The 12969-nt window shown below is 44.1% G+C and overlaps 1 protein-coding gene across 1 annotated transcript in view; it reads right to left on the bottom strand.

Annotated features, from left to right (window-relative positions):
• Nucleotides 1–12969, bottom strand: part of Atp10a (ATPase phospholipid transporting 10A (putative)) — a 173853-nt gene that overhangs the window by 89317 nt on the left and 71567 nt on the right. The window contains exon 2 of the mRNA XM_051148651.1: nucleotides 1660–1864. Coding sequence (XP_051004608.1) covers nucleotides 1660–1864 — 205 coding nt within the window. The remainder of the gene's footprint in view (nucleotides 1–1659; nucleotides 1865–12969) is intronic.

Raw genomic sequence — 12969 nt, 5'->3', positions numbered from 1 at the left:
GGTGAGAAATGGACGGGGACTTGTGTCCCTTATAGCTGTCAATGCTGCAGTGTTAGTTCCCCACTCACATATTTGTCCAGGACAGCCAAGGCTACACAGAGAAACCCAGAAGAAGGAGAAAGAAGAAGGAGGGAGGAGGAGGAGGAGGAGGAGGAGGAAGAGGAGACAGAGGCTTCATGTTCTGGGACATAGTGGTCCAGGTGGAGAAACCTGGACATAAAGACATACAGCTGCGTTGGTGGACCCTCATGACTACCAAATTCAGGAGAGCATAATTATAAGGCAAGGCCAGAAATTGAATGGAGGACCCTAAGAAACAGGCTTGGCAGCTTTTCAGGCCTGGGATGAGTGCTCCACTTAAACACACACACACACACACACACACACACACACACACACACACGGTGGCCTTCATGGAGTGTGAAGTGGCATCTCTGCCACTGATGGGAGTGAGTGAAGTAAATTGCAATACATTGTACAAGTGGGAGGCCGGGCTCCTAGCCCCCCAGCAATCCTCATCAAAGAACCACCACACCTGCCATGTCTGCAGTGCCTTTCCTTCAGCTCTGTAACTATCAAACAAAGCCAGCTGCTAAAAGCAGCCCCATTAGCCCTGGTTCTAGGCCCCAAAAGAGCTCTACTGTAGGCGTGGGTAGAATGGCCTCATGTGGCAGAAGAGATCTCCAGTGACATCCTCCCTTAAATGCAGGACCCCGTCTTTGACTGACTTTTCAAGGCATCCTCAGTACATGCAATGGCCAGACCGGAAGGAGTGACTCAGACAAGCAAAGCAGGGTAGAGTGCGTAGCATTAGGAGGAGGCTTCCCTACTTCCTTTTAGACCCTTCCTGATGTGTGGAGATGTGTGTCTCATTATTTTTCCCTGCTGTTAGCAGACTTAGAAGGGGCAGTAATTTCTTAAGAACACCTGTGGGAGCAGGGGCTGGAGAGATGGCTCAGAGGTTAAGCACACTGGCTGCTCTTCCCAAGGTCCTGAGTTCAATTCCCAGCAACCACAGGGTGGCTCACAATCTATAATGAAATCTAGTGCCCTCTCCTTATGTGCAGATGTACATAAGAACACAACATTGTATACATAATAAATAAATCTTAAAAAAAAAAAAAAAAACACCTGTGGGAAAGTCCCCCTTGGGGATTCTGCATTTTCAAGCTTGTTCGTGGCTAAAACCTCCCTTCTGACTTCTCACTCAACCCCACTCGTAGCTGTTGGTTAACATATCTGAGGCAGAACTCAACTTTAGAAGATTTGAGGGTGAACCAAAAAAGTCCCCTGAGGAGATAATGTTCCCAACCTACATAGAACAGGCCGTGACTCCGCTGTGCTGCCATTTGGTGACCTGACACAATGACTCAATAAACGCTGTTTCAGAACGTTCCCTCACAATTCAAAGTCTAAATATCATTCTGAGAAACTCATTAAGTGTACACTGGAAATCAGTCAGAAAAAAGCCCCATGCCCACAGAATCAGGTTGGCCATAGCTTAGGCAGTAAGAGCAGCTATCAGACTCTCACTGTCTGTCTGCTAGGAAAAGTGGCCCAGGCTAGCGACAGAGGCTCGCCAGGGAGACCGATGCCCAGCGACAGAGGCTCACAGAGGAGACAGATGCCCATGGTGCTCTGAGAATGCAGACCACTTACAAGCTCCGAGAAGCCACGGACCACTTGCCGTCGCTTCAGGTTAGTCTCTCCATCCAGGTTAGCAGTCTCAATGTGGCACAACCCGTCAGGGTCACTGGATGACAGCAGCAGAATGTCCGCGGGTATGATCTCATTGCAGCGAAGACGGACAAAGTCGCCCACTCGGATTTCTTTCCAGTATCGATTCACATACTTCTGTTCGTCCCTAGTGAGAGACTCTGATTAACATGGTTGACAAGATCCAACTATGCTGAATTTGACTGATGAGTATTTGAAGATCATTTAAATTTTGTTTCTACTCTTTCACGGTTGCAAATTATTTTCAAGACCAAGATTAAGGCTATAAATGCATATAAATCTATTTGAGATGGCCAGAATAGCAGAACTATAGGGACAGATCGTAGAAAGCTACTGTGGCTGGAAGGTCAGGAGACGGAGACTGACTGCTTAGTGAGCAAGGTGGGGAGGATGATTTGGGGCTGACAAGCATGTTCAGGGACTAGACAATGATGTAGGAGCTCAGCACTGTGGATACCATAAATGCCATGGGCGTCACCACTGGAAAATAGTCAATATGACCACTCCCGGGCCTCTGCCCCAAAGAACAGAAAGTAAGGATTCCAACAGGCCACCTCTGTTCACTGTAGTATGATAGTAGCCACAACGTGGAATCAACCCCTCCTCCCACAGACGGACAGGCAGACAAATACAGGGCACATGCAGTGAGATATCACCCAGGACGTAAGAAAGAACGCACGTGAACCTTGAAGGTCTTGTGCAAGTGACCTGAGGATTCACAATAGGACTATCATATGCCTCCACTCATGAGGCATCTAAAACATCTACATAGGAAGAAAGATATTAGAGTTACAAAAGGCTGGAAGAGGAAAAAATATTTCTTCATGGATATAGTTCCACCTGGCAATGGTAAAGATCTGGAATACTACCTAGTCATTAAATACACTAAATGACATACTTAAAATAGTTACAATGGCAGATTTTGTTATGTGCCACAATTTTTTCATTTCAAGAAGTGTAACTTAATTGTAGTGGTAAACTCTACGATACGTTTATTTGCTTGAAATTTAAAAAAAAAAAAAAACATAATTTAAAAACTTTAAACCCTGTCAAACTAGAATTATATCGAACCTGACATAACGTAGTATGATAGCACCTGGGGGCCCTGGAAGTGACTCTGAGCAATGCCACATTTCACTGTTGGGTCTGCAAAATAAATCTGAGACCAGGTCCCCACCAAATCAAGAAAAAGCCCATGACAGCAGTTACAGTCACCAACCTCAGTAGCCTTCAGAAGCCACTTAGGTTGTTCACATGATCACTGGAAAAAAAAAACCCACTGATCCAACACAAAGGTCATTTTTAACCATTTCTTAGATGCTAAGTATAGAGCATAGATCGTTTTCAGCTGAATTCTACACTAGGTTTGAAGGAATCCCCACACACTTCAAGGGCTGCCTGCTACAAGTGCCACCTTCAGAGTCTTCCCCGTTTCCCCTCCCTTTCTCTCTCCTCTCATCTGTCTGTCTGGGTCACTGTCTCTTGATACAGAGGCTGTGCTGCTCAAGCTGGCCTCAAACTTCTGGGATCTAATGACCCCACCCCAAAACTCAGGTAGCTGAAACTGCAGGTACACACCAGCATTCCTGATGTTTCTTCCACTTTGAGCCTCTATTTTCTTATGTTGTACTAATTCAAGATCCACCAAACCAACTATGTACAAAGCACAGCACTGGCCATTATAAAATAAGATTTAAATGTAGCATCTATTCTGGAATAGAGAGAGAAAACCACTAGAGAGCATGCTGTGAGCAGTGGCAATCAAGTAGTTGACCACACCCCCAACACAGCAAAATGTGCTTCTGAGTCCACTGTAATGATCATGTAGACATACTATATATGGCTCCCTGGTCACACTAAGATTCCCCTCTCACCCCACCCCACCCAGAGATGGATAGTTCTGAGATAAGGCACAGAAGTGACAATCCACCACCCATCTTGTTTGCCAATTACCAGTCTGATTGCTTCCAAACTTAGAGAAATATCAACTTGATGTCAAACATATTAAATATGTTAAGCACATTTATAGTTCCTTTTCTAAAGGTCACACCCTGAGTTTATATCATTAGAAGCATTTGCCTTTAATTTCCCTTCTTCATCAACACCATTCCTGAGTTTCTACAGAAAGTACAAAGCAATTTAAAAGAGCTGGTCCTTTTGACAGACATTTTCCATCACAATAGATATACTCAAGCCCATGGGTAAGGCTTTGAGTCCAATGGGAAAGCCAAATCAGGTGGTCTTAGGATCCATTCCAGGACAGTGACTATAGACAACAGAGTTCAGCGGCACAATCTTTGATGAGTTTGTACATAGTATCAAAACTCAGAAAGCTCAGCTTGGCCTGCTCAGTAGATCTCACTTTTAGAACAGTAATCGAGGGGGCATGTGTGTCCTAAAGGAGATTCCCAGACAGAGATAACCTCCAAGGGCAGTCTTCAGTGAGACACTGGATAGGCTGTAAGCAAGAGGAGCAACCCCCTTCAGGATATGTAGAAAAATAAGGCTCTGAAGGAAAGACCCTGCAGGTGCAGGGATTCCTGTCTTAGGCAGACCCTGTGAAACTCCACACTGGCAATGATTTGTAAAAGAACAGTTCACAAGGCACCATATTGCCGCCATAGACCAAGGATCTCTCAAAAAAAACGCAGGCTGTATTCTCTTCATGATAAAAGTCTGCATACTTATGCTTATGTGCAGTTCATACAATCCCACTGTGGGAAATATAATATATGCTACATATTTCTTGCCAGTCTTTCCTAATATTATGGGCTGGGTTGTGTTCCACTAAGTGTTTATGCTGAAGTCCTATCCCCTACTATCTCAGACTACACTTGGAAATAGGGTCTTTCTAGAGCAGCAGTTCTTAACCTGTGGGTCACAATCTTTTTGGCAAATCTCTATCTTCAAAAATATTTACATTGAGATTACAACCATAGCAAATTTACAGTCATGAAGTAGCAAAAAAAATAATTTTATGGTTGGGGTCACCACAATATGAGGAACCATATTTAAGGGTCACAGCGTTAGAAAGGTTTAGAATCACTGCTCTAGAAGGAACTGAGTCAAGAGGGTGTGGTGAGATGCTACTCAACCTGAGTTGTCTCCTCAAAACAAGGAAAGAGGTATCAGAGATGTCTGCACAAAACAAATGTGAGAGAACACTGGTTCAATGGCCATTTACACACCAAGGATATTACAGGACATTAGAGACTCCTGAGGACTCAGCTCTGAATACATGGCTATGGTAGCCCATATAGATTAATATAGCACATAACCATTTCAACAAGGTCTGCTTAGTGCCAGACCTCTGCAACAGTGAGCTATGTCACATAATGACATGACAGCTGTATAACGCCATGGTGTAATACATGACTTCATATCTACAGTATTCTGGCACAAGCAAAGCTGCTGTGCTACAAGCTATATTTACCACAGCAGCGATAACAATATACAGAATATAATATTAGATGGCACGTGATGATGTCTCCTCTACACATTTACTGTTTTTCTTCCCCCCCGCCCCCCAGTCCTGGGCAACTAAGCCCACAGCTGTTCTACTACTGAGCTAAACTTCCAACCTCTTCATGATAATTTGAATGTACACATCTGGTCATAAATAATGTTTACTCTAAAGCAGCAGACTGGTTCCTCTGGCAACAAATTTGTGTACCCATGGTTACTATGTCTCTTGATTACATCAAGAGTCAACATGGAGTGTCCAGCATATATCTGTGTAACTATGTGTGGACTACTACAATGTTCCCTCAAGAACAAGATCGCCTGATGATGCCTGTGTGGGAAAGCACCCCCACTGTTAGGCATTAAATGACTACTACCATTCTCAGGACTTTGAATCTTGTGTCTCTAACAATAATAGCTCACAGGCTAAACTGCCAGAAAAGAGTGTGCAGAGGAGGCAGGTTGGATGAGGGCAACACGGTATGTGATTTCTGCAGGCTCCATATCAGGGCACAGGGAAAGCACTGTAGAAAGGGCAGAAGCAAATTCACCTGATGCACAGTGGCCTCTTAGAAACACTCTTTTTGAGGCTTGGGTTCACCTCTACTCTCCTCAGACTTCTGTGCTCAGTGTTGTTGAAGTTATGTTTATAAAACAGTGTTTGTTTCTCTTAGCTTGTTTCTTAACCTGGCTACCACACAAATAGTTGAGACTCTTTTATAATACAAGGTTTAACAACACAATCTTGAGCAGTTTAAGTCTGTTCTTAATCTTCTATGCTATTTTGTCTTACTCCCAGCAATACTTGCACTTTGTAGTTTTCCTCAGTTCCAGCTCCTTCCTTGGATCTCTACCCTTGGCTCAATCCCCTGGCTGAATCCACTACTTCTCCTAACTCCTCCTCCCTTGGTTAGCAGGAAATCCAGCCGAATTCTCTCCCCCGCTCAGCAATTGGCTATAAGATGCTTTATTGGTAGATCAGGGGGACAACTGGAGAGCAGAGCTTACACTCAACATTTAGACAGGAAATCAGAATTTCAACTACACAATAAACTTATGCCTACACAGTGCTCAAGTGGATACACATTAAACATTCTCCACAGGGAAAAAAAACCTCAGAGGTCATAGTACTCCATGTCTGCAGATGCCCTCAGCCTAGACCACCCAGAGAAAGATAATCTTTCCCAAAAACTGTGAGCCAGCTGAGTTGCACTTTGTACAGCAACAGAGCAGGGCTAGTGCTGTAGCTCAATGGTAAAGAATATGACAAGTATGCATTAGGTCCTGGGTTCGATCCTGACCTCCCACAAAAGAAAAAGAAAGAAGGAAGGAAGGAAGGAAAGAAAGGTAAATGAATTGAGAAGGTTTGCAGCAATCATAGTCCTTAACCCAGCAGATGAGCCTATAGCAATTTTAGAAGTGACACTGTTTTTAAAAAGAGTACCATATTGAATTATTTTTAAGGTCAGATGCTACCCCTATGTGGCAGCTGATTTCAAGATGACCCTAAGATCTGTAACACTGGTACACAGGATCATGCATGGTTTCTGTGATTGGGTTGGACTCAGTCACATCCATGGAACTGAGGTGACCAATCATCATGCTATGAGCTGACACATGGGGGCAACTTCCAGTGGGAGATCGACCTAGACACATAAGTCTTGAGAATCTATGGCTGATATCAGAGGATATCTGAATGTGTAAGAGAGCAAAAAGGAGGCCACATGGCCAGAACCTGAGGGTGCACCCCTTGTCTATCAGACGCCATGAGAATGGGATACCTCAGACTGTCACCTTTTTTGTTGCCATGAATGAATACCATAGACTGGATGATATATAAGCCACACAGCTTATTCTGCTCCTAGTTGTGGAAAATAGGAGGTTTCAAGGCCAATGCGCAGTATCTGGTGAAAGATGTATTTGCAGGCCGGAAATCTGCCCCCACACAAGGCACAAAGGTACAATGGGAAGGGGGTCCAAGGACTACAGCCAAACTGATTTTTGAGACAGAGACAGTCTTGAAACAACCCAGCAGTTCCTTAATCTGTGGGAGGATTAATAGATCAGTGTCTCACCTCTTAGTTGCTCACAATGAAGACTAAACAGCCTTGTAAGTTTTTGTGGAATCATTCCAATTACAGCCTAGACCTACCCAACAGGAAGAGATGAACAAGAATACCCTCTCCGAAGTGCAGAAGCCTTGGAACTTTCTATGTGAGGAAAACTGGGTCCTTTTCCCTGACAAGATTCAGAGCAGAAGATCCAGCTAATCCCTGCTGGCCAAGAAAGTGTGAGATTGTGTTGTATAGTGTTTAGCTGCTTATATGTGTGATATTTATTACACAGACATAAAAACCAACACATGTCATCTCTAATTCCTACACCAAGTCCAGAACCCTTTGGGCTTCCATCTCTCCCATTCCCCTCTGCCCTCTCTTTCCCCTACCCCATTTTCTTTTTCTCCCTTCTTATCTTTCCTAAGCAACTTCATAGCCTATATACACCAAGCGGTAAATAAGAAATGTCACCAGCATTTATTCGACAATATCCATGCCTGATTAAGAACTACCTTGTGAAAAGGAAGTGTGGTCCACCAGAGGGTGAAATGACATACACACAAAGAAATTTGACAGTGAACATCCTTGGAGCATGAGCTGGGATGTGGTCACACATCATAAATCATGGTCAGTCCAGAGGCATGATAACCAGTCCTTCTGTTTTCTGAGATCCCAGCTCAAGATTGAAGAGGGGACTAACCTAAGATAGTCAACTGAAGAAGAGTTCAAAGAGGACTTACGGGACAGAAAATGTGTGTTTCTCGAGACTCATCATCTACCAGTGACTGGAAAGGTCATGAACCCTAGAGCAGTGATCCTCAACCTTCCTAATGCTGGGACCCTTTAATACAGTTCCTCATGTTTTGACAATGCCCCAACCAAAAAATTATTACCATTGCTATGTCATGACTGTTATTTTGCTACTGTTAGAAATCATAATGTAAATATGTTTTCTGATGGTCTTAGGTGACCCCTAATAAAAATGACCCCAAATAGGTCACTGCCTCCAGGTTGAGAACCACTGTCCTAGAGGATAACCTACTACCAATTTTCTAAATCAATATAATTTCTAACTATTCTACTTTTCCTTATACTCACAGATAGATGTAGCTGTCACCCGTCAGCCCCTCCCCCAAAAAGCTTATTTCTGCATCAAATGGAGACCATTACAGAGATGCATAACTCTACAAACTGCAGAGAATAGGTGACTATGGGGTGGTTGGTCCCAACTGACACATGTACAATGCAGCCTTTACATATAAGATTTATGGGAAACTGGAAAGGAAGGTGGAAATATTGTAAGCCAGAGGACCAAGATACCTGCAGCAAAACGGTGTTATCAGGACGTGATAAGGAAGTTACACCCATTACAGCTCAACAATATGGAGGCCTGAACAAGACCTGCATAATGACAACACCAGTGGCCATGCCAACGAAGATGGGAGAAATCTCACAAGAGCTACATGCAGGAAGTAACAGCTGAAAAGGAGAATTTTCTCCAGTGGTGAGTTCCAAGTGGCCATGCCTAAACACATGCACATAAGGAGCAACACTAAATGGGCTCAGTGGGTTTTCTTGCTTGGTTGGTTGGTTTTTTGGGAGTTTGGGTGCAGGCAGGGCTTCCATACATGAATGCCTGTATATTTATAACAATGAAAAAGAAAGAACTCGTGAATTTGAGGGGTCATAGTAGAAGTTGGAGGAAAGAGAGGGAGGAGTGGGAGTGGAGTAAATGTAGTACTCATGTATGAAATTCTAAAAAGAAATAATGAGAAATATAATAATAAAATAAGAACCAAAGAAGAAAATAGTAAGGAGAATGTCTTAAGTTCAAACCAGCTGGGCCTAAAGCTACAGGTAAAAGCAGGTCCTTTCAAGCAAGGCAGAGGTCCAGTCACCCTCCCTGAATAGGGTAGAAACCTGGTCTGGTCAATCAGCCACAAATCACCTGTGTCCCTGAAACACCACCTTTCAGCCTCTGTTTGCTCAGCTGGAAACCAAGGGTGTTAAACAGATTAGAGGGAATCTGAGTCTTGAGCTTCTCCTCCCTCCCCCCTGGCCCCCTCACTCCCACCCACACCCACACCCCACCCTCAGTTTTCTTCTGGGGAAAAGTTATTAACCCTTTATAATCCAGCACACATTGCCTTGCTGTTCTCACCTGTCCCTTGTTTGTCTATCGTTAACACTCTAGGGGTGAAGGATCTGGTGTAAGAATTAGGACGACCAATTTTATTTAAAGGGAGAATAAAATACAATCTCCTAATTCATCATTTTTATCATTGGTTTAAGCTTGGTTAAAACTACATTACTTATAGACATTGTGTTTTTAAGACTACTAAGTAATGAAGAATTTAAAGTAATTGCTATATGCAGATAAAAAGCAGTTTTGCTTCAGGCCAGGAAATTGATATGACTCCTATGTATTTCTTCATAAATTCAAGGCTTAAGCATTAATTAGAGGTGTATACATCAGGATTTCTACTCGGTATATGATTATCATGGCTCCCCAGGGTCTCCACGTTGTGAGAGGCCTCTACTGTGCATTTACTTATCTCTCTAAAGTGGAGAAGCTCTAGTTCTACAGTGGAACATGAGGAAACCTGTAAGAAAAAATGAGAGATGATTCATATCCACTGTCAACATGACTGGATTTGGAATTACCTACGAGTTACATACACCTCTGGATGTGTCTGTCTGTGAAGGCGAAATTTCTAGAGATGTTTAACTGGTGCGGGAAGACCCTGATTGAGTGCAGCTGGCACCTTACTATGAGCCACAGGGACAAAGTGAATAAATCAAAAAAGGCAGAAAGAGCTGGGCTGGGCATGGTGGCGCACGCCTTCGATCCCAGCACTCCAGAGGCAGAGGCAGGCGGAATGATGTGAGTTCGAGGCCAGCTTAGTCTGCGAAGTGAGTCCAGGACAGTCAGAGTTACACAGAGAGACCCTGTCTTGAAAAAACAAAAACAAAAAAAGGAAAAAGGCAGGAAGCAGCAGGATTCGCCTCTCTGTACTGTGGACACAATAGGACCAGATCTCTGTGCTACTGCTGCCAGGATAGACTATGCCCCCAAAATGTGAGCCAAAACAAACAAAGATTTTGTTTTCTCTTAGGTGAAGACAGATTTGGGCATTTCTCGCAACCAGGTGAGCATAGGGTTCCCTGGAGTCGCTGCCTCCTGTGATCTGCTGGCACTGAAAGCAAGGACTACAGCACAGCGTGGAAACCCTGCCTTAGCCTTCTGAACATGCTGAGGGAATGCAGCTGGAAGACAGGCCTGGAATGCGAGCGTGGAATTGCTGCATCCTTTAGCTTCTGGAAACTGTAACTCCCAGAGGCTCACCCAGGAACAGAGAGGGTCATCTCTGCAAACATTCCTGGCATGCACTCATCTCCCCAGAGACTCCTCAGTACTCAGATGCATCAGTCTGTTTAGTCTCTTGAAAGACACAACTGCTCTTCAGAAACAGCCCTCTGTGCAAGGGCCGAGGACACTCCAGAGAGACCAGCGCTTTTATTTGTTGTCTATAGCTAACACTAGCTGCTCAAGATGGTTTAGATCGTAGTTTCTCTCAGCAACAGGACTCCATAATCTCAATACTGGCAGTAACTATAACCAAAAAATGAACACAGCTCCCCCCACACTGCCAGATGAAGTCACCACACAATGTGCTCTCCAGCCTGTATCTTGGGAAGCCCTCTCTTGGTCCTAACAGTACAGTTTCTTTCACACAGAGAAAGGGATCCTGAAGGAACTGAGCAGTCCAATGTCACAAAGAGTAACAAGTGCTTTGTTACTCTGAATCCATGGTGGCAAAAGAGGTTTAACTTTGAAAGCACTTCTGAGCTGGGCATGGTGGCGCAGGCCTGTAATCCCAGCTGCACTCCGGGAGAGAGAGGCAGGCAAAATCTCTGTGAGTTCAAGGCCAGCCTGGTCTAAAAAGTGAGTCCAAGACAGCCAAGGCTACACAGAGAAGCCCTGTCTTGAAAAAAAAGGAAAAGAAAAAAGAAAGCAGGGAGGAAAGGAAAGGAAAAAAAGAAAGCACATCTGATCACATGGCCTAAAGAAGGGACATCCCACATAAACTAAGGAGGAGACTATCTCCCCTGTCCATTTGAAATTCCTCAGCCAGAGCCTGGTGTGGTCTGAGAATTCATATTGGCATGCATGCTAACGACACAAAGGCAGCTGGGGCTGGACAAACACTGCGGTGTGTTTGAGAGGCACAGAACAGCAGCTTCTAGCCCTTTTGTCAAAATGCCTACACACTTGTAAACAGAGAGACCTCATCCAAGGTCAAAAGACACCAAATTAGAGTTTGTACTACCAGTTGTCACATGTACCCTACACAGGCCTGAGCAGACTGAGAGATTAGCTATTACTCCTGGGACCCCATGTGTCCAGAATGATCTGAGCTGTGGTCATAGGACAGTGCTCGGGTGTGGCCTCCCACCCTGGGCACTTCCTTCTGGAGCTCTCTCTGAGATGGAAAGCTGTCTTTTTTCTTCTGCTTCAGGCTGAGTGGCAGCTCTGAAACAAATAAAATCTGACTGCAGGAAGAAGCCACAGACCTCAGGTTTGGGCTCTGTGTAGCACAAAGCCACGCTCATATTCTCGCAGGATCCTTCTGTGGGGTCTATTTATAAACCTACTAAGCCGCTGACTTTGGAGTGATCAACTGTTGTTCAGGATGTAGCCCACCTGGCCACTGCTTTCATTTATGGTCACACAGCCCAGGTGCATATAGTCTCACTTGAGCTGTGACTCATCCTGAGTCAGGCTCTGGGTTCTAAATGCCTCAACTTCCTGATCTACAAAAGTGGAGCCTGAGGTAGTTCAGTCACCCAGCAAGGCCGCCCCTTCACGCTCATAGCTCTTTAGCCCTGCCTTACTCACTTTACCCTCTCCTGGTACCCGACATCTGGACTTCGCCTTGCAGGATGCTTTGTGTGTGACATTCCCTCCAATTCTGCCTTTGAAGCAAGAGTTCCAATGTAACTAATAAAAGTCAGAAACACCGCAAATGAGCTAGGTTACTTCTTACATTTGATTTGTGGTCTGGAGTTAAAACAAAAGCTAGCATATTATTTTTGAAAAAGACTCAAGTGTTCACAAGATTCAAAGAAATCAAGCACATAGGTACAATTTCAATATAACCATATAAAATATGACAATGTGGTTAGTGTCTTTTTTCTATCCTATTTCATCACAAGGCAAGGGTCTTTTATAGACATCATGTTGGCTTCTGGTCTCTGTCTGCTTGTGTTTCCTGCTAAGACATGCAGGGTTGAGTTGGGTTACATTACCACCAAAACGGTTACATTTGTCAAACCAACAGAAATGCGGTTGAGCAGGCATACCTGGGTGCGTCCTGTTTTATAAGCAGTCAGATGTGTTCTACATTCTCCACAGTACATCACAATCAGGTAAATTTAAAGATAAAACCTCTAGTAAGGTCCAGAGCAGATGCATCTAAGAAAAGGGGGAGCCCACCACTCAAATCAGCTCCCCTGAGGACTCCCAAGCACCCTGAAACTGATTGGCCTTTTGGCTCACTGAAGAGGCACTGCTTGGTCCTTCGTAAGCAAACAGAACAAGTCTTTGAATGAAGAAATATAAAAATTCAGAAAACAAATAAAATAAATAAAAGCAAAATGGCTGGAGAATGTGAAGAGAGGGAATTAATGCCTGCAAAAAATTTTTTTTTTT

The sequence above is a fragment of the Acomys russatus genome, chromosome 7 (genome assembly GCF_903995435.1).
Source record: "Acomys russatus chromosome 7, mAcoRus1.1, whole genome shotgun sequence".
NCBI lineage: Eukaryota > Metazoa > Chordata > Mammalia > Rodentia > Muridae > Acomys > Acomys russatus.
This window is presented reverse-complemented; position numbering and strand designations above follow the sequence as displayed.